This window comes from Aristolochia californica, unplaced genomic scaffold (genome assembly GCF_029961685.1).
Source record: "Aristolochia californica isolate CCGP_79_NKW_82.1479 unplaced genomic scaffold, dmAriCali1.0.hap1 SCAF_1, whole genome shotgun sequence".
Lineage (NCBI taxonomy): Eukaryota > Viridiplantae > Streptophyta > Magnoliopsida > Piperales > Aristolochiaceae > Aristolochia > Aristolochia californica.
Genome location: NW_027181770.1, coordinates 53,865,711 through 53,887,470, shown reverse-complemented (window position 1 = coordinate 53,887,470; position 21,760 = coordinate 53,865,711). Strand labels below are relative to the sequence as shown.

Genomic DNA, 21,760 nt, shown 5'->3' with positions numbered 1-21,760 from the left:
AACCACTAATAGTCTATAGAAACGTATTTCTACTAAAATATATTTTTAATTTCTTCAAGAGTCATGAGGAAGGGACAAAGAGTTTTTTTTTCTTGTTTATGATCTAGCACATAGGGGAGGTTTCGGATAAATTATATATAAAATTATGCATACATTTTTTTAAAAAAAGAATGATAGGGGAAGTTCAGAATTGAATTTCAATAATGGATTAAAATGCACCAATATTAATCTTTTTTACTCACAATTGTTGTCTAGTTTGTTTTGTAATTTTTGAATCAGGCCATAAATTTACTATGGCCTCCTTAGTGCCCCTAGATAAAAATTTATATTCTAGGAGAAACTAGAAATATTTTTCTTATGATACATATTCCCAAAAAAAACTTTAAATAAAATCCTATTACTTTTAGTGACTTATTAGAAAATTACAAAAAATATTTTAAATTTTTCTTAGGAAAGTTAAATGGACCTTTTTTTGCATTTTCTAGGGAAATAAATAAAAATTAATAATCAATCTAATATATTATTATAATTATCAATAAATTTTTAATCAAATAAAATGTCAAACACAAAATTGCAATGAAAATTGCTTCATGCTAAAACTATTACAACATAAATATTTATTCAAATTTTTTTATACAGTTTTCTATCCCATCTTGGTAGGAAAATTTTAATTAGAAAATTATATGATTTTCAATAAGAATTTTCAGTTCGAAAAATATTTAAAAATAACATGAGACACTAATAGTTCATCGAAACTTATTTCTATAAAATGTATTTTTATTTTTTCAAAAGCTACGAGGAAGGAGAGTTTAAGGAATTTTTTGTTTTTTACTTCACGTGCAAAATCATTTTCGCGCGGGGGAGGGCGGAGATTATTTCTCCCCTGGTTCTGGTTTTCCACCGAGACGAGGAGGAGGGAAGGGGGTTACGACACCGGGGAGGACCTATCGTTGAGGATGACGGCTGCGATGGACGCGGCGGTGACAGAAATGGCGACGACAAAAACAGAGGCGACGACGAGGAGAGGAAGTAATTGGAGGAAGAAATAGAACAGATGGCCACAAAGGCGGCCGACGAACAGCTGTCGACGGTGGTAGAGGCGGTGACAACAGCCGACGGGAGGGGCTCGGCGGTGACTAGGGAGGAAAAATTCCCCCCCCCCCCCCCTCGCTCTCGCTCACGCTTCCGCTCTCCCGCTCCCGACCCAATACCGATCCAGACTCACTTTGAGCCGGCTCGCGAGCCAATGAACCAAACTGGCTTCGGTCGAGCTCGGTTCGTTAAGGTAAACGAGCCGATTTCAGAGCTCAAGCTCGGTAGATAACGAATCCAACCGAGCCGGCTCCGAGCCGAACTCGAGCTGCTCGCGAGCTGGCTCGGTTCGAAGCCTCCCCTAGAGGTGACTATGCAACACTCATACTTCAAAATGAATCTAGAATGAGACCTTTTTATGTTTGAAAAACCAGGGGAGACTACAACAATAAACTTAATAAATTTGACTACGTATAACATTTTTTTAGGTTATCACAATTTTTTGGAGTTGATGATGCGGTAGATACACAACCAAGTAACAAAAATGCCAAACATGAAAATGTCAGAAGATGGGTTCAAGCCCACACGTCAAAGTTAGAAAGCCCACACATCCAAGAGGTGGAATCTTGGTAAATAAGAAGACTTCACATAAAGATGTAATTACATGTCTATTTATGTCTCTTTTCTTGTAAAGATTGTAGTCCTAAGGGCATTGAAGTCATTGTGACATACACTAAAAAAACTATAAATCGAGGCCCTTGGCTAAGAGGTAGAGCATTAAGTTCTCTCCTCTCTTCTCAAACTCGTCCAAGCTCTCCTCTCCCTTCTCTTAGTAGCCAAGCTCTTAACTCTCTCTCCTTTCTATCTTCTTCTCTTCTTATTCTCCTTCTTGTTTTTCTCTCCCTCCTTGGCTCGAGATCAATATGATGGAGTCCTCAATTATGCATGATATCAGATCTTAGGATTTAGGATTCCCACTTTGAAATGATGTTTAAGTACCTTTGAAGGTCTCAAGCAAGTTCCTCTTGAAGGAAGAGATTCAACCACAAAAAGATATGTGATTTCTGGTTATTTTTTTCATACACTTATGTTATGTACCAAACCTTTAATCTCTATATTTCATTAAGAAATAAATGACTTTCATATGAGAAATTGTCAAAGCTAATAATTGTTGTTTAGAGGATATTATGACCTTGATGTTCTTGTACTCAAATATTGCAACTTGCAAGTTTGATCAAGATCTGCCTACAAGTTTTATGAAGATCTATTGATTATGAAGTTGATGTGTATATGATGGAAGAATAATATGAAACTTTCATGTGACTTAGCTTGATCTCTCATTATTAAATACCAGTAATTTTACTTGATTTTTTGGATTAAATCAAATTTCTTTATGGTTTAAGGTACTTGAATTCTCTAAACATGAAGAAATTGTTTGTAGGATTTTTTCGAGTTCAAAGAACAGTTGTTTATGGTGATTTATGATATTTGGAAGTTGCTAATTCCGTGTCAACCGCTTTTAAGACTTATGAGCATTTTCATTGCCTAAATGATTTCTAGAAATGAGTAAGGGAAAGGTGTATTTTAAGTGATAAAGATGAGACCTATTGTAAAGGAGAATTAAGCCAAGCTGGTTTTAAGATTCAGCCACTAGTTCTTGAGTTTTTGAAGACTAAAAAGGGATTTGACTTGGAATTGAATGTGTGGATGATCTAGTTCACTTACGAGACATTTTTTTGGTTTCTTTAGCGCTGATTTAGTGGCTGATTTGGTGGATAAGTATTTATCATTATTTGAAAATGGCTAGTTGGATAAGAAGGTTGTTCAAATGTGATTAAGTGGATTATTTTTTTTAAAAATGAATTATGGCTATTCTCTTCAAGCATGAGCCTCCCAGAATTGAGGTTTCAAATTTAATTCAAGTTCAAATTATTTTTGAATTCATGAAGGTCTTTCTTGAGTTAAAATTCGGATAGTGAGGAAAGTTACCTCATTCAGGTTTCCTCCTTTTTTTGGACAACATATCATTGCTTTAATTCCTTCTCAAGTTTGACAAAGTGACCTTACTTCAATCCAAATTAGTTCTTCAATATTGGATTATAGCAATTGTGTCAGGTTAATTGTATTTTCACTTTGATTGGATCTTCATCATATCCTCTTCTTGTTTGTGCTTTGCTAAGAATTTGTTGACTTAAGATGACTGAAGGAAATACAAGTAGTAAGAGTGATATACTAAAAAATACTACTATTCCCTTAAGAGGATTATCCAATTATCTTAGTTGGTCTTAATCAGTAAGAAGATTTCTTATTACTCGAGTCCTTCTCGGTCTCTTAATCAAGCTTTCTCTACCGATTGATGAAAAAAGTCAATCCTATTTAAAGTGGGTTAAGGATGACAATTTGGTAATTAGTTAATTTTTAATAGTATGGAAGAACATGTAGCCAATTATGTTATCCACTTAGAATCAGCCAAACATATTTGGGACACCTGTATGAAGTTATATTTAAGTACGACGACTTTAAAAAAGTTATTTGATGTGTTGCAAAACATGCTCAAAACTATGCATGGAGACAATCTTCATGAATTTTTGGCTTGGTTTCGAGGTTTAATTCAAGAGTGGAAGATTACTAAACCATACTCCACCGATATTTTGGTTCACGAAAGGCAAAGGGAATCTTTGATGGCAATGATTTGTTTGACAAATATCAAGTCATACCTTGAAGTTGTTAAGACTCAACTTCTTAACTCCTTTGCACTTCCATTCCTTTGGTGATATAAGTGCCACATTGTTGTGAATTCCCGATCCTTCTCCTAACTCAAATAATGATGTTTCATTTGCTATGTATTCAGGTACTAGAGGGATATCACCCTCCAATTGAGGTTGCGATAGAAATATAGAGGAGACCGAACAAGATGTGGTAGAACCGATTTTAGTCCCTCTCGCACAGAGCCTCGAGTATGCACTTATTGTAGTGGTCAAAACCACTTTGTAGAAACTTGTTGGAAGCTTCATGGCAAACTGGAATAGGCCATGGCTACTTTGAACTCCATTACTAATGATAAACAGGAAGAAAAGGCTAAACTACAAACTTAGAAGATGACTCTCACTCATGAAGATTATGAAAATTTTCAGAAAATGAAGTCATTAATGGGGTCTTCCCTTACATCTTCACATACGGTTGCTACCACTATTGCTTAAGCTATGCTTTCTTCCACTTCCTCTTCTTCATCTGGGATAATAGACTCAGGGACCTCTGGACATCTCTCAAGTAATAAACATATGTATTCCTGATAGTTTATTACTATGGCTAATGGTTCCCAAACCAAAGTGTTTGGCAATGGATAATCTTCTATTACACCTTCTTTCCCACTTCGATATGTCCTATTTGTTCCTCAATTCCATTTAAACTTACTCATGGTAAGACAACTTACAAAATATCTCAATAACTCTGTTACCATCTCACCCTTTTCTTGTGTATTTCAGGATCTAACAACAAAACGGGTGGTTATTGGAGGCCATGAACAAGGGGCTTTGTATTACGTGGACCTGCCTCTGTTACATGCAATTTCATCCTCTCCATCCGAGGCACCATTATGGCCCAACCGGCTTGGCCATCCTTCTCCATCTTCTCTTCTGCATTTATTTCCTTCTTTAAAATGTTTGCCTACTTTAAATTGTGAAGTTTGTTATTTAAGCAAACACTAGAGGAGTACATATTCTGATCGCCCTACCAATAAAAGTGTTGCTCCTTTTTATTTAGTACACTCTGATATGTGGAGACTTTTGAGTGTCTCAAACATTTCTCAAGTTTAATATTTTGTTTCATTTGTTGATGATTTTGCCCGGGGTTACTTGGTTATAGTTGTCTAAAGAACGATTTGAATTTTTTTTATATATTTAAGGTCTTTCATGGGTATTAACCCAATTTGGCAAGAAAATTCAAGTACTGAGGTCTAATAATGCTAAAGAGTACTTGTCTAGTGAATTTTTGTCATTTTGTCAGGATAATAGTCTTATCCATTAAATATCATGTGCTTACACACCTCAAACAGAATGGTGTATCTAAGAGAAGGAACCACCATCTTCTTGAGGTTGTTGGGGGCCTCATCTACTCCATGAAGGTACCCTACTTTTTATTGGCCTCATACTATACTTATGGTCTGCTTTCTTATCAATAGGTTACCTTCATACGTACTTGGTTATAAGACTCCATATTTTGTATTATTTCCTAGTGAAGACCAATTTTCTCTTCTCATGAAGGTCTTTGTGGTTTACTTGTTTTGTCCATATCACATCTGCAAAGAAAAGTAAATTTCCTCTTTGCTTTATGAAATGCATTTTCTTGGGTTACCCTCTCACCCAGAAAGGTTATATTTGTTACAATCCTACTCTTTGGTGGTTACTTGTGTCTAGGGATGTGACCTTTTTTAGTACACCTCATTCTATTCCTCGAATGATGCTCATCTGGATCTTTCATTCCCTTCGGCCACTCCTCATCCATTTGTGCCTTGTAATGCTGATGTCACTTAGCCCCCCCGAAGCATCGACTGATACCACACCTATGGAGTTTTTGGATCCTACCGAGGTAAGTCTTGCTTCCCCTATTCCATTTGGTCAACAATTTGATACTCGACTCATTGCTCTTAGAGTTTTTGGATCCTATCGAGGTAAGTCTTGCTTCCTCTATTCCATTTGGTCCACAATTTGATACTCGACCCATAGCTCTTAGAGTTTTTGGATCCTCGAGGTAAGTCTTGCTTTCCCTATTCCTTTTGGTCCACAATTTGATACTCAACCCATTGCTCTTAGAAAAAGAACCTCACACTTATACAACTTTTCATCATATCTCCAACTTTATGTCTCACCATTGGTTGTCTTTTGCATGTTATCAGTTCCTCCCATCTCTTTCTTCCATCTCTATTCCATAGTCCTATCAATAGGCCTTGAAACATCTAGGACAAAAGCCGGATATGGATGAGAAAATGCAAACCTTATATGAAAATCTGACATGACCCTTAACACCCCTTCCAATAGCTAAGAAATTCGAGGGTTGTAAATGGGTTTTTACCGTCAAACATAATTCAGATGGATCCGTTGCTCACCTTGAATTACAATTATTAGATCAATTAAGTTTTGCTAACTCTGAATTCTAGGGTTTTCATTTTTAGTGTGTCAAGTCTCACCAACTCAGGTGCTCCTCCAAGGAGGACGACCCCTACCAAAGGCACAAGTCCTTGGTACCAATCTTTACAACATTTACCCTATGTCATCCACTCAACGCAATTCCACCAGCCATCTCCACACAAGTCCTAGTTAATCTAGTTGAGAGACTTAACTATCTCTTCTCTAGAGTTCCCTTGACCTCCCCATAGGTCAATGTGCTTTTAGAATTCCTTAATTATCTTCCTCTCACACCATCTCTCCATTACCATATATTCTCTCTAAATCTCCCATCTTCACTCCCAAGTCCCCTAAACCAAACCCAATGGCCCCTAGATTTTTCTTGTCCTTATCTCAACCTTCCTTGACCTAGAAATACCCCTCCCCATCCACTTAGATCTCCTATAATCTCCTTTGAAGAGCAATGACAAAATGTGACATAATGCTCTATTAAGTCTCTATGTCAAGTTAGGCCAAAAATGTACATTACATCTCATGGGGCAATTTTAATCATAAAAAAATTATTTATTATTTTTAATATATATCCAAATAAAATAATTATATTTCTGATAAAAGAATTTTTTTTTATTTTTTCCTTTTTCTCTCTTCGGTGTTCCAAACATAACCGTACGATTCTTTGACATGTAAGGTGCTGTTACGATCGTATGCGGTCAGGCATTGGCCCGCAGATAAAAAACGTAATATAAGGACCTTAGCGCCCTTTGTATCCTCACAAGCTCTTCTATTTCTTCCTCGGTTGGGCTAGGGTTTTCTACAAGAGTATCTACGGATCTTCGCAACCCTCTGACCTCGTCCTTAAAATCCATGGATCCAGCAATTAAGAAGAGAAAGGCCGACGAGAACGGCATTGTCGTCGACGTCTCCACCGGCTTGAAGCTCACAACGGAAGACGCTCGTAAAATCATCGAGCCCTTCACGCCGGAGCAACTCCTCGAGATCTTGCAAGATGCCGCTGTCCGCCACGCCGACGTCCTTGATGCTGTCCGCGCCATCGCGGATCGTGACCCTACGCAGCGCAAGCTCTTTATCCGTGGTCTTGGGTGGGATACTACCACCGAGGGGCTTCGTTCTCTCTTCTCCTCCTATGGCGACCTCGAGGAAGCTGTTGTCATTCTCGATAAAGTCACTGGTAAAAGCAAGGGTTACGGTTTCGTTACGTTTAAGCACATTGACGGAGCCCTCCTTGCCCTCAAGGATCCCAGCAAAAAGATCGATGGTCGAATGACTGTCACGCAGCTAGCTGCTTCTGGGACTACAGGCCCTACTGCGAACCCTCCCCCTGTGGATGTCTCCATGCGAAAGATTTATGTAGGGAATGTGCCCTTCGATATGCCTGCTGATCGCTTATTAGCGCACTTCTCTTCTTATGGAGAGATAGAAGAGGGTCCGCTTGGGTTTGATAAACAAACTGGGAAGTCGCGTGGGTATGCCTTGTTTGTTTACAAGACAGCTGAAGCTGCGAGGGCGTCGCTTGTAGATCCGATGAAAACCATAGACGGCCATCAGATGGTCTGTAAGCTCGCAATTGAGGGAAAGAAGGGAAAACCTGGTGCGCCAGTTCCTGGGCCTGGTCCAATTCAAGGGCAAACACCGGGTGGTCCAGAAATCGCCGGGACCGAAGGAGTTGGAATGCCGCCCCCTTCTTCAATGCCCGGGACCCTCTCGTCTCAATACGGTGCATCTGGTGGCCTATCCTCCTTTGGGGGTTTGGGTGGCTTCCCTGGTGGGCACCAGGGTCCGGGCATGGCGCATCATCATACACTTAATTCAACATTGCAGTCTTCAATCGGTGGACCGGGACTAACATCAGTGGGAAGCCAGGTTCCTTCCTCCTTGGGAGGTACTGGCGGATATGGTGGTGGATTGGGTGGTCAGTACGTCTCCTCGCAGTATGGAGGGCCTGGGACTGGTGCTTATGCTGGGTTAGCTGGTGGCTCTTCTTTGTATCGTGTGCCTCCGACGTCAGTAGGAATGCCAACTGGTGGGTATCCGGAGGGCGGGCCTGGCCACTATGGATTGTCATCTTCGACGTATCCGGGACCGCATCATCAACAGTCAGGTTCATCGCCGGTGCCTAGAGGGGTTCCTTCTGGAGGGATATACCAGAACATGCCTCCTTACTATTGAGGTAATTAATCTTGCTTCCCGGTATATTTTGCACCTTCCATTGCCGTGCTAGAACATTTTAACCTTTTTTGGGAATTCTGTGTCTTGTGCCATACATACATGCATTTCCCTTCTATGCTCTTAGTACTATTTGATGGTTGTCTATCAGGTGGGTCAATTTATGTCTTATTTTTATAAAGTCGTGCTCATGCTTAATATTCTTATGCTTTTGACTTTGCTTTGCAACTCCTTTTTTCATCTTTGATGTTGATTTGGAATTGAAATATTAGTTTTTCTCTTAAGTTGGTGTTTCAAATAAATACTTGGTCTGACCAAGTTATGGTTTTTGGATTGTACTGCTGTGTCTTTTGTTTGTTTGCCAACAGTTTTACTTGCGGAGCTAGCATTTTCTCATGATTTAATTTCTGTTAGTCCTCCTGCCTTTCTGTGACATAATTGCTACAAATGTGGAAAGAAATTACTGCTCTCTTTTTTTTTTTTTTTTTTTTTTTGTTTCTTGATGATTTGCCAACGATTTTGCTTGGGGTGGAGGAAGCTTATCCTCTTAATCCATTTTTGTAAGTTGATTTTGCCATTCTTGCATGAAATAATAGTTTAGACTCTGTAAGGAGATTTTTCTACTTCTTTGTCTGCTTGTTGCATATAGTTTTTTAGAGGCAGGAAAACCTTCCACCCCTCGTTGGTTCTTCTTTGGTTCTCACTTTGATGAAGCTGTTTGAGTCACTTTAATTTTCTATTTCACTAACCTAATTTTGCATATTAATGACATTGTTCTTCACTTTTTTGTTTGGTTTTCCTTTTGAATTGAAATCTGTTGAAATTCTTCTTCTGTTTGTTTTAGTGTTTTCTGTAATGTAAGTAGTGTTTTCTGTGGTCACTCATTGTCCTCTTTCTTCCATTCTGAAATTTAAATGATTTTTTTTTCTTAGCTTTTTTTTTTTTGTTTCAAATTCGAGGTTGATGCTGGTCATTTTGTGATCATATGTATTGGAGCTGGTTGTATTTTCAAGTGTACACATTTAGGCCATAAAATATATCTATGTTTGATGCAGTTTTTTGGCAGTCCACTGAAATTGTATTTGTAGTTCTTGATGAAAACAGTTACCGAATAATTTAAGATGACTGTAATATTAAAACTGTTTTATGAGGTTCAATCTTTTTAGTCATAAAAGTGCATGTTTGATATTCTTTATCATTCTACTTCACTTGTATTTCATCACAAATGCTTTATAATAGTCCTGCACAGGCTTTTATATTATGTGATTCCAAGTTTCTAAGTAGAAGTTTCAATTCTTGTCCTTGTTGTTCTCTTTTGTTCTGTTTCTTGTGTCTTTATTCACAATGGAATAGGCTTGCATCCGTCATTCAGTGAATTGCTTTTGATTCAATTTTGTGGTGTTATCTTGTCATATAGTTTTGCCTATGTTATATGAGAAGCGTGCAAGTCATGACGGTCTGAGGTGACATATATATGTGCTGTTAAGATAGTTTTGAGTGGGAATAATGTTGATTCTCACTCCAGATGATCTACTTGATATTTTAGTCATTGTGTCTTCTGTATTTGTGGCCAGAATGTTTAGCGTCGGTTCTAGTACTTGACTTTGTATCTTTCATTTTCTCTTCTCCAGTCTAATATGTTTGATAGAACTTGGCTATCCCTGGTTTGTACTTTGGTTTAGATGTTTGTTCTGATATTTACCACTCGTGTGTTCTTCTTTATTTCAGAAATATAAGGGTAATAGCTTTAATTTTTTTCCTCTCCTGATGTGTCTATTGAAATTGAGTGGATTTCTGACAAATCCTGGTAAGAAAGTGTTGTATTGTCACTAAGCAGTGTTACTGGCACTGCGATCAGGAATGATCCACGGGGATTGATTTCCCAATTTAGAGAAAATGGGGGGTGATTGTTTGGTGGTGTTTGTTGTGACTGCTTTGGTTTTTTTTATGTATTTCAAGTAGTAATCAGCATTAGTTTTGGGATTGAAATAGACCAGTTTGCTGTCTCAAGAGTATTGGAGTGGTGAATAGAGTCTTAGCAACAAGTGACCTTTTTGAGAGGATCCCAACTTTATGTACGACACTTGACTATGTAAGGAGTAAAGAGAACTGGTTATTTGTATCAACAAGAGAACTTTATGTAGAGTGAGCATAGGGTATCTTGATTCAAATTAGTACCATTTTAGACTGTTTCAGTGGGTTGTTTTTATTCAGGAGCAAGGCGAGACTTAAATTGACTTGTCCTATTGTTAAGAATTGCTGGAGACCTGTTTGTGGTGTTGACTTGTTGGATTGATCATTGAGAGTCTATAATCATTTAGATGAGCATGTTAACTAAACATGTTGGCCTCATAAATGTACTTTTTAATCTATTGCTGCAAGAAGTTGCATAAAGTAGATTTCCGTGGAAATTGGTGACTTGTAAACGAAACTTGGGTATGATATTTTCTGCAGAGGAAGTTGTTGTGACTTCACCTCTATATCTATAATTTACTGTTGAGAGCAGAACTTCAGTGTGTTTGATGGATCTTCCTGCAGATGATCCTTGTGTTTTTAGGTTTTCTTTTAACTATTGCATTGGATGCGCTTTCCTTGATTTTTTCCTTTAATTCTGGTGTAAATATTATATTGTTTGGTTTGGTTCTTTTAGCTGGATTAATTGCTGCTCTACTTTGTTGCAGTAACTTTCATTTCACTGATATGGAAAGGTGGATTGAGTTGTGATGAATGTGGCTATGTTGATTCAGGTGTATGACAGCTCTTGGGCGCAATTAAATGGTTGTGGTGAATGCAAGACATGTAATCTCTTCTTTGATGATGAATGCTTTGCCATGCTTTTGTGGCCTGCTGCTCTCTGCCTTTTGAGAATGGAGTTTGTTTGTGATTACTGGTAGATGGTATTTAAGTGAAATAGTCTTTAGCATTTATTGCCTGCTAACTCCCTCGGTGATAAAGATTGGTACACTTTTCTGGAAAATAGATCTATAGACTCTTTTACATAATGTTTTCTTGTTATCTTTTCTGCAAACTTGGATGTTGTGGATCGTTTGTCTGATTGGCTTTCCTTTTGATTTTCTGGTATTTCAGACTTCATTGTTTTGCTTTAACATTCATTTCGTAGCTTGGGAGGAATTCATTAGATCTGGAGCTGTCCAAGATGCTATGTCTTATATTGTGGGTATATAATAATATAAATAACTAAAGTTGTGGTGGATATATTGTCTCATAAATCTAGGGTGGTTGTTTTTCCTCGTACTTGGGTATACGACATGTTACCTTTGTTACTGCTGCAGTTGAATGGAATTCACCTGGTATGTTCTATCTGCAGAACAATATGTGATACTAATTGTGATATATGATGCGATTTATCAGATTGACTGGGCGCTTAAAAGTCAAAATTTCTGGGACTTGTACGAATGGGATAGATCTGTTTAGTCTGTCATTACGTAATCTGGGTAGCTGCAGAAGATAAATGTCAAGTCTAACAGTAATATTACTTGTTCATGTATTCGAATTTCATCTTCTAATATTACTAGCAATTTTATAGGCATATCTTGCAGTTGAACATGAGAGATATAGGGTTAGGAGCTTAACGAATTTTTTGACTTTTCCCTTTGGTCTGATATTATTTATTGCCCGCATTATAATTTGTGGGTGCATACTTGAGATCCACATGCTGTAGTTTAATTTTTTAAAGATGAGAATTAGGTTTTAAGGTGTTGGGTCTGGCATATTCATATATCTGTTTATGTAGCCTGCCATTTGTAATAGTTCTGTCAAGTGGGCTTTTGGCTCAGTAGCAATATGTGGGGTTCTTCTGTGAAGTCTTGGGTTCAAGTCTCACAAAGGTGCAGGTTTCATCATTCAAAAAAAAAAAGAAAAAAGAAAAAAGAAAAAAGAAAGATATAATTGTATGAGCTCTTCTGCTGGTGGGGGGCATTCTTCTGAGGTTACTGTTATTTTTTCTCCCGATGTTTTGGTGGGTGAAAGTGTTGATTGTACCATTGTATGTACATCACATTTTTGGTTTTACTGTTTGTTTGTTTTTTTCTGTTGTACTGTGTTGTACAATCTTTACTGACTCCAAGTCCTAAATTAATAATGGCTTCCACCTATCATTATCTAGTTTGTAATATTTCTTCCCTCTATTCCCTTGAGTATTGGTGGTTAGAGCTACAGTTCCTATTTTGTTGCATTGATTGTTGCTGTTGATCATGTGATTGGATCTCTGATCAAAGAACGTGTGGAATCTATGCACCTATCAAATGATCAATGGCTGTCTAAATCTCTAAGATCGTTCAAGGAATCTTTTTATGTGCTGATTCCATGTTGTGCTGTCCATCCTGTAGGTTGTGTGATCTTGTCAACGATAGTAGCATGGTGAAGTAGGTTCTGTCATGAAGAATAGGGTTAAGTTTAGAATGCAGTCCATTATATCCAAAGGCAAAATGTTAAAATTCCATAGGGCAATTAAGTGGGAGGGCAAAAAAGTTGTCCAATTATTTTTTAAAATCTATGCTGTAATCCAAAGAATTCAGGACTTGTGGAGTAGTGGACTTGATTTTGTGACTAGTAACTAGGGTGAGTGTAGTTAATGAGTTAGATGTTAACTTTTTTCAATCGTTTTTCTCCCTAATTCTCGGCTCTCACAATTTTATTTTATGTGTTTTCACTGTAAATTTGCTGTACTGATTGGGAAAGAATAAGCAACAGTTTTTAAGTTTTATATAGCCTGAAAATTTTGGTTTGGTTTGTCAAGGTAAACTACTGGCAAAATGGATGTTAGCTTCTCGACATAGATTAATTCAAAATGGATTTGTAGTGGTTTTTTCTTGTTATGTTTTTAGATGGAGTGATACAAGCCTTCCGAGTAAGTTATCTGTGACTCGTAATCGTGCTGGAGTTTAGAAAATTGTGAGAGTCTGTGTATAGGGGAGGCCTATAGGTGCATTATTTGTGCACACAAATTCAGTATTGGATCGATACTCTGTTTGACAGCCTCTGGATATATGAGTACGCTAAAGACTATGGAGGTTTCCCAGTTACCCTTTGGGTCTTTCAGGGGCGGCTTTCGAGTTACCCTTAGGGTAGGCCACCTGCAGTGTTTTTTTAATTATGACCTCGGTGTATTAGTGGGAATAAGAAGAAGTTGCTCCATCCGAATCTCTATGTTTTTGTCTATCAGAAGTTAGCAGTGAAACTATGACGTTGTTCTTGGTAATCTGAAGTGATTTACTACCGCTAATAATCATTTGCTTTACTTGTGAGTTGAGGTTCAATTTTATCCAATTTTATCGTGTTTTATCCGTTGGTGTTCTCTATTGATTATGTCAAGTTTAATGCTTAGTTAAAGAGGTATTGGGCTCTGATTAAAGAGTTTTGTTTGATGCTTTGCGAAGGCAAGCTTGGATACCGTAGCTTGCCTAATTTTATAAAGTGCTCCTGCTGTATCATTTAGAAATTTGCAGATTTGTTCGGTTCAGGGCCGTTAAGTTGAGTGAACTCAGCTTGGTAAGAAACCTTGCCAAGCTAAATTCAGCAAATTGGAAGTCTAAATTAATTCGTGAGGACTCGATTAACTAGTATTCTTGTTAATTTGATGCTAATTGGAGAGATTTGAGTAGTAGTGGCATTGAGTCGAGTTTGAACTTGCCTATGTATGAGTTTAGATTTATTTAAATATTTTGAACTCCAGTTTGAGCCAAGTTTATTTTTAAGACAAAATTTGTTATCGAGCTTTAGTCAAATAATTTTAATTGAGTTCTAATTTTAATATTTATTTAAAAGTTTTCAAAAAATATGCCTTGAGGCTGATTTCCAATATATTTTTAAAAGTTTTTAAAAAATGATAGGTAAATAAATTGTATATAAAATTATGTTTACATTTTATATAAATTTAGGCATGCGTTTTACATAAAATTGGGCACGATGTTACTTAAAAGTCGGTATAAGGGTGGTATCTAATATAGTTGTGAGGTTGAACATAAAATTGGGTGTAAGGATGGGATTGAATATAGTTGAGCTGAACAGCAAGTTGTGTGTAAAGTTGTAATTGAGTTTGAGTTGAATAATTTTAATTGAGTTTAACTTACATTTAATACTTAACATAAAATATATGCCAAATAGAGTATGTATAAAATTTTGTATATATTTTTAAAAAAGAATAATATGGGAGGTTTAGGATTAAATCTTGATAATGGATTAGAATGTCCCAATATTAATTTTTATTGCCCCAATGCCTTGTTTAATTTGTAATTTTTGAATTTGTTAATAAATTTATTATGGCCTTCTTATGTCTTTGGTTGAAAATTTATATTCCTATTATATATATTTTCAAAAAAATTTTTAAATAAAATATTATTATTATTATTGATTTTTTAGAAAATTATAAAAAATATTTTAAATTTTTTTAGGAAAGTAAAATTGATATCTAGCCTTTTCATTGGAAATAAATAAAAATTAATAAATAATATAATATATTATTATATTTATAAATAAATTTTTAATAAAATAAAATATCAAACACAAATTGCTATGAAAGTTGCTTCGTGTTATTACAACTATTACTTTCAAATACATATTCAAAAAATTTTCATACAAATTATTAGCTAGGAAAATTTTATTTAAAAAATTATATGATCATTTATAAGAATTTCCAATTAGAAAAATGATTCCAAAAAATTAGCCATCGCCTCCCTATCTTCTTTCACATTTGCTCTAATCATAGTTTATTTTCATCTCTTTATAATACTTGTCAATGTTTTGGTTCCCTTGATGGAGACTTTATCGTGTGAGGTATAGACATGGGTAGTAGGAACTTGGTATAAATCGTTGTCTCATCACTTTTTTTATCTTATAACATTTTTTTATTGGAGGTTCTCAATTTTGCATCTTGTTGATGCACAACTGGTCCCACCACACTGTAGCGTAATAAATAAATTTATTTGAAACAAGTTTTACCTTCTTTAATTTGGAGTAGTTGTGACTGTCGAAAACCAATGCCATCTTCTTTTCCCACTCGAGGTATCTTCCAGGATCACATTTTCCTTGAAACGTATGAATTTTCATCTTGATACTTCTCAAGCTGTTATCAATCCGGTTCCTAGCGTCTCTCACCCAACCATATCTCCTATAGGTGTCAATTGATATCCTATCATACTCTAAATTGTCACGTTCAAATTCACTAATATCCTCCTCTCTTCAAAGCAACTTGCTCTTCCTTGGGATGTTCAAAACAAATGTTGGTTGCCTATCATCTGTCTCGTCTCCTCCATTAATGCTTGCATTTGTAGATTCAGAACAACAGGTGATGGAATCTCTTCGTTTGTGTTTTTCTCTTGATTATACGATATGATATAAAATCTACAAACAAGGTTAGAAAAATATGCAAACAAAGAAAAAAAGGACCTTACCTCGCTCTTTCACGTGTTTCACACGAAAAATAATATACTTAAATCAAGCTGTATTTAACTCAATTTAATTTTGCTTTTACCCTCTAATATGCTAACACACACTACCTTTTTCCACTTGTATTCTTCTTGTAGTTCTTTCAAAACTTATCAAACAATAATATGAAGGATTCAAGTAGCAATCGTCACCTTCAAATTCACCAATATCCTCTTCTCTTCGATGCAACTTGTTCTTGCTTGGGATGTTAAGAACAAATGATGGCTGCCCTCTTTGTGTTCCTTCTTATATCCTATCTAACCTCCCCTATATATCTTCTAAATCCGCCTTTATCATCTGTGTCTTCTCCCCCATTAATGCTTGCATTTGTTGATTCGGAACAACAGGTGATGGAATATTTTCGTTTGTGTTTTTCTCTTGATTATACGATATGATATGAAATCTACAAACAAGGTTAGAAAAATATGCAAACAAAGAAAAAAAAGACCTTACCTCACTCTTTCACGTGTTTCACACAAAAAATAATTTACTCAAATCCACCCTTGTTTTACTTAATTTAAATTTGCTTTTACCCTCTAATATGCTCACACACACTATCTTTTTCCACTCGTGTATTCTTCTTGTAGTTCTTTCAAAACTAATCAAACAATAATATGAAGGATTCAAGTAGCAAATCAAGATAAACAAACTAAAACGAATCAAATTTTGTCACAGATTTTGATGATTGTTGACACTCAAACTTGGGGTTTTGGCAACAGAGAATCTAGAATGTGAGAAACAAGATTAAAACAAAAATTACAAACTAAACCTAGACCTAAATGCATGACTTTGACAAGGAAGAAAAATAAAGAATTAAAAGATAGACAAACTTGATGAATCAAAGCTTTGATACCAACTAATACAAACCACGTCAACACGTGACGAAACCCGATACCAAATCTGGAAATAGACCCCAAGTCCTTTCTAATTTGATGGAAACCTTGACTCGTTGCCTGGTAAAGCAAGAACCTTGGTATGATGAAGATGTTTTACACGGGGTATGGAAAATCCGTTTGATAAATTGGTTTAAAAGTCACAAGGAACCCTTGATACGTTTGAAAGTTTTTTCAAGAAATCAAGAAGAATAACTCATAAAATGAATAAACATAAAAAAATATCTTAATCCGTGTACAAGAGCCTCTAATTATACTAGAGGATGTAATAGTGTCCATGTATAATTAACTTCATTCTCCTAATTACATTCAACATTTAATTGTTAAAGATAAACTTACCATAATAAAATAACTCACGTAAACTAGAAGTCTAATATAATTCAAACTCTAACTCCTTATGAGGTCGTGACCCTTAGGATAAGATACCAACTCGTGGTTATCCTTTTGGGTCCCACTAGATCTTCAAAGCAGCTTGTGGATCTCTTTAGGACTCCTTGATCTTCCAACCACATGCTTGTGGTCAATGCACGTGTATGGTTGATTGACTCTCTTCCGGATAAACTTTGATGAGTAAAACCAGCCTTTGTTCACCTTCAGTCATGAACAAACTCTTTTCTTGTCGTAGAACTCTCTAGACTAAGTTATTCAACGTTTCTTTAAATCTTTTAGTTCGAGCCCTCGTCACCTGACCAACTGGTACTTGAATTGGTTCGTGAATATTCCATGCAGCCTGGATGTCCTCATCAAGGACCCTTTTCTCCCTTCTTTTGAAGGTCTTTGGTTGTATATGGTTCGTTTATGTCACATCCCCACAAAAAAAGTAAGTTAGACACGAGGGCCATTAAAGGGGATTTTTTGGGTTACTCTCTTACCCAAAAATGATATATTTGCCATAACCCTTCTCTTCAAAAGTTAATTTTTTCTAAGGATGTCACATTTTTTTAAAGATACATCATTTTATTCTTTAACGGTTGTTCGTCTAGGTCTTTCATTTGTTCATGTAGCTCTGAAACCTGTAGTGCCCCTTGATGCAGATCTCTCTATTAAGCCCCTTAAAGCATTGGCCAATATCGTATCTATGGAGTTTATGGATGCTTCCAAGGTAAATCCATTTTCCCCTCTTGTATTTGGTTCACTATTTGATACTAGGCCCATAGCTCATCTAAAGGAACCTAGGACACTAGGACATGTACTAGCTCTCTTCTTTTCATCCTATGTCCAATTTTGTTTCTCAACTTCGTTTGTCTTCTTCTTGCTGTCAATTTCTTGCATCTATATCTTCTTCTCTGTACCACAATCATGTAAAAAAGCGTTGATGTATCCATGATGGAAGGCGACAATGGAAGAGGAAATGAAGACATTATATGAGAATTAGACTTGGGCCTTGGTTCCACTTCCTCCTAGTAAGAAACCTATGGGTTGTAAATTGGTTTTTACTTTTAAACACAATCTAGATGGTTCAGTAGCTCGCCTCAAGGCCTGCTTAGTTGTAAAAGGGTATATTCAATGTCATGGAGTAGATTATGATGAAAATTTCTCCCTGGTGGGTAAGTTAAATTCGGTAAAAATCTTATTATCACTCATTGCTAATTCCTCTTGGTCGGTATATCAATTGGATGTGAGGAATAGATTTTTGAATGGTGATATTAAAGAAGAATATGCATCAACCACATGGCTTTGTGGTTGAGGAGGAGTCGGTATGCAGATTGAAAAAATATTTATATGGCTTAAAATAGTCTCCTTGGGCTTGGTTTGATAAATTTAGTTAAGTAATGTTGCAGTCTGGATTCAACTGGTGCTTAGTACATCATTCTGTCTGTGTAAAAAATACCTTAAACGGAAGTGTATTACTGTTGGTCTATGTGGATTATATTGTCTTAATTGGCAATAATGTAGACAATATAGAAGAAGTCAAAGAGAAGATAAGCAAAAAATTCTAAATGAAAGATTTTGGACTTCAATTTTTTTTTAGATATTAAGGTCTTCCAATCAAAACATGAGATCGTCTTATCTCAGAGAAAGTATGTTCTTGATGTACTTGAGGACACATGCTTGAGAGGATGTCAACCAACAAATATTCCTATGGATGTGAACACAAAGCTATGTGCAAGTTCTGGTGAAGATGTTGATATAGGTAAATATGAGAGATTTATTGGAATACTTATTTACCTCATAGTGACCAGACTTGATATATCATACGCAGTAAGTTTGGTTAGTCAATATATGTATAAACCACAATTTACCCATTGATCAGCTCTAGAGAGGATCCTGAGGTATTTAAAAGGAGCTCTAGGGAAGAGACTGCTCTATAAAAATCATGGTCAATTCAACAATGAAGGTTTGTGGTTGTAAATTGAGTTAGATCTTCTGATGACAAGAAATTCACTTCTAGGTATTGTACTTTAGTTGGAGGTACCCTGGTTACATGTAGCAAAAAACATAATGTTGTCGCAAGTGCATAAGCAAAATATAGAGTTATGACCCACACAGTCAGTGAGCTTCTACGAATCAAATCCCTTATCACTGAATTGGGGTTCTATAAAGGAGTCTCTATAGAATTATATTGTAACAACCAGGCAACTATTCATATTACTTCAAATCCGGTGTTCCACAGGAGAACAAAATGTATTGAGGTAGATTGCCACTTTATACGAGAGAAATTTTAAGCTGGTATTTTATCTCTCAAACATGTTTCATCTCAAGGATAGGTGGCAACATACTTACGAAACCGTCACATCCAAGATCCAGACTACTATATGCGGCAAGCTGGGTATCTTCAATATTTTCTCTCCCCTAACTTGAGGGGAAGTGTTGGAAGATGTTAAATTTAGGATCCCACGACAATCCTCTCAACCAAGCTGGTGAGAGAGGAGAGGAAGAAAAAGAGGAGAAGAGAGAAAGAAGAGTGAAGTTAGCTAGGGAGATGGAGAGAGAGAGCTTGGGAGAGGGGAAAATTCTAGGGCCGAATTTGAGAGAGAAGAGTGGAAACTTAATCATCTACCCTATGCCTTGAACTTCTATTTATAGTTGTGGAAGGAGGTTTACAATGATTATAATGCCCTTAGGGCTACAATGTAAAAGAAAAGACATAAGTAAATATACATCATTTTTTTTTAATTACACCTTTGTGCCATCCTTATGAGAAAACCTTTTAATTACCTCTATTGCCCTCCTTGATGTGGGAGAGGTATTTACTTTGATACCACTTTGAGATGTCTTCCAACAGAAGATGAATTCGAAGTATAATGGTATGATGTAAATTATCTTTGATTTTTGTCCCATTTTCTCCCTTCTTAGGGTAAAAGGGTAATGATGTAATTATTTAACTTTTTAACTATTATAATTACATAGAGGGGGAGGATTAGAACCTAATCCTCTTTCCCTCCTCTCTCAAACTCTCTCTCAACTTTACTCTCTCTCTTCTCCTTTCTCACTTTCCTTCTTCTCGTTCTTCTCCCTCTTTTACCTCACCTTTGCTTTCTTCTCTCTTTTGTTTTGATTACTTACATTATTATCATGGGATCCTAAATCCAACAACACTACTAGTGGAAAGTCTGATTGATCAATAAACTTAAAATGTCAGACTTAATTGGAAGATATTGATTGATTATATCATCGATCAATAGATCATACCATAGATCAATAAGGCACACTTTGATAGAAATTAGTTGTTACAAACGATTGATTTATCGACCACTTTACACTGATCGATCAATATAAACTCCTTTTTTTGCAAATGGGAAAAAAATGACTAATTTGGCTTGGGGAACTTGTTAATACCCCACCTAACCATCTATTGAGAGGTTAATGAGCTTTTATTGACGTAACTACTTGTATTTACTCTCAATCCCATAAAAATCTTTCTTAAGTGAATTTTTGAGAAAGAGAGCCAAACCTTGCAAAATTCTTACATTTTTTTTTTTCATTCCATCACCTTTTGTACATACTAGTCAAGCTCCTATACTCACGTTGTGCATCAAAGGCTGGAAGTTTGGAACTCTCAAAGGAGAAATGTATCTCTCCAATTTATAAGGGTGCAAATTTGTACCTTTCTTTGTAATTTTCACTTTGTGATAGGTTCATCTGGAACCTTGATAAATCTAGATAGAAATAGCGCACTAGAGCTAGAATGTAGTTAGTCTCTTGGGGAGATTATATTGTAAATCGTGAATTTGAGCATGCATGTGGCTTAAAAGAGAGTCGAAGTCTCTTTTGTGTAATTCCAGCTAATAGAGTTATTGTTAGTGGAATTTTCCAAGTACGTGTTCATGGGCGGTGAATACCACTAGGGATCATCGATAACAAAACATTTGTTGTCTGTATTTAATTTTCATATTTACTTGGTTTTATTCTTCGACACCTTAAAGTTTTAAAATTTTAATTCTCAATTAATCCCTCTTGAGAAGCCACTTGGGCCAACAACATCTCCTTTGTAGTAAATGTAATTAGTCAATTCATGCTTAAGTCTCAACTCTCTCATCCATGAGCATTGCAAAAGGGTACTAAGGTATTTGAAGCAAAACTCAGGTCGAGAGCTGTTATATGAGAACCATGGAATCTCAACGTTGAAGATTTTGTAGATACATGTAGAGTGAGAGGAAATCCACATTTGGCTATTGTTTCACTATTGGAAGTAATTTAATGCCCTGACACAACAAGAAGCAAAATGTTGTAGCTAGATCGAATACAAATGCAAAATATAGTCATGATACATGCAATGAGTGAGATGTTTTAGTTAAATTTTTTTACCTATGGAACTTGGGTTTTGAGCTAAAACTCTTATGAGAGAACAAAACACATTGAAATTCACAACCCCTTCATGCGAGAAATCTCAAAGATGAAGTTATTTGCATGAACTACCTTCCCTCAAAGGGTTATTCAGTAGATAGTCTTTAAATAAGGTTATGTTTGTAATTAGGTAGTTTGGGCTAGAGGAAAGGGAGAGCCGCGCTCAATGTCGGGAAGCGGAGACTTGCACGAAACGCCACGCACGGGGTAAAAACAATAAAAAGTAAGAAATTAGGGAGGAGACTCGATTCAACGGGAAACTGTTTGTCTGTACCTGTCTGCCACCCCTTCCAC

General features: G+C 36.3%; 1 protein-coding gene across 4 annotated transcripts; it reads left to right on the top strand.

The window, feature by feature from the left end:
* Positions 1–6,942: 6,942 nt before the first annotated feature.
* On the top strand, positions 6,943–13,964 carry LOC137951171 (UBP1-associated protein 2C-like). 4 transcript variants are annotated; one of them, XM_068797765.1, is made up of 2 exons: positions 6,943–8,343; positions 12,689–13,964. In XM_068797765.1, the coding sequence occupies exon 1, from the start codon at positions 7,020–7,022 to the stop codon at positions 8,340–8,342; it is 1,323 nt and encodes a 440-aa protein (XP_068653866.1). In that variant the 5' UTR covers positions 6,943–7,019; the 3' UTR covers position 8,343; positions 12,689–13,964. The 4 variants fall into 4 exon arrangements, with proteins under 4 accessions (XP_068653866.1, XP_068653868.1, XP_068653863.1 ...); XM_068797767.1 differs by lacking the exon at positions 12,689–13,964 and adding an exon at positions 11,427–11,594; XM_068797762.1 differs by lacking the exon at positions 12,689–13,964 and adding an exon at positions 11,087–11,387.
* The last annotated feature ends 7,796 nt before the right edge of the window (positions 13,965–21,760 follow it).

Bases quoted from the DNA above. Each gene is read 5' to 3' on its own strand.
- LOC137951171 (XM_068797765.1), top strand. From the start codon at position 7,020: ATGGATCCAGCAATTAAGAAGAGAAAGGCCGACGAGAACGGCATTGTC.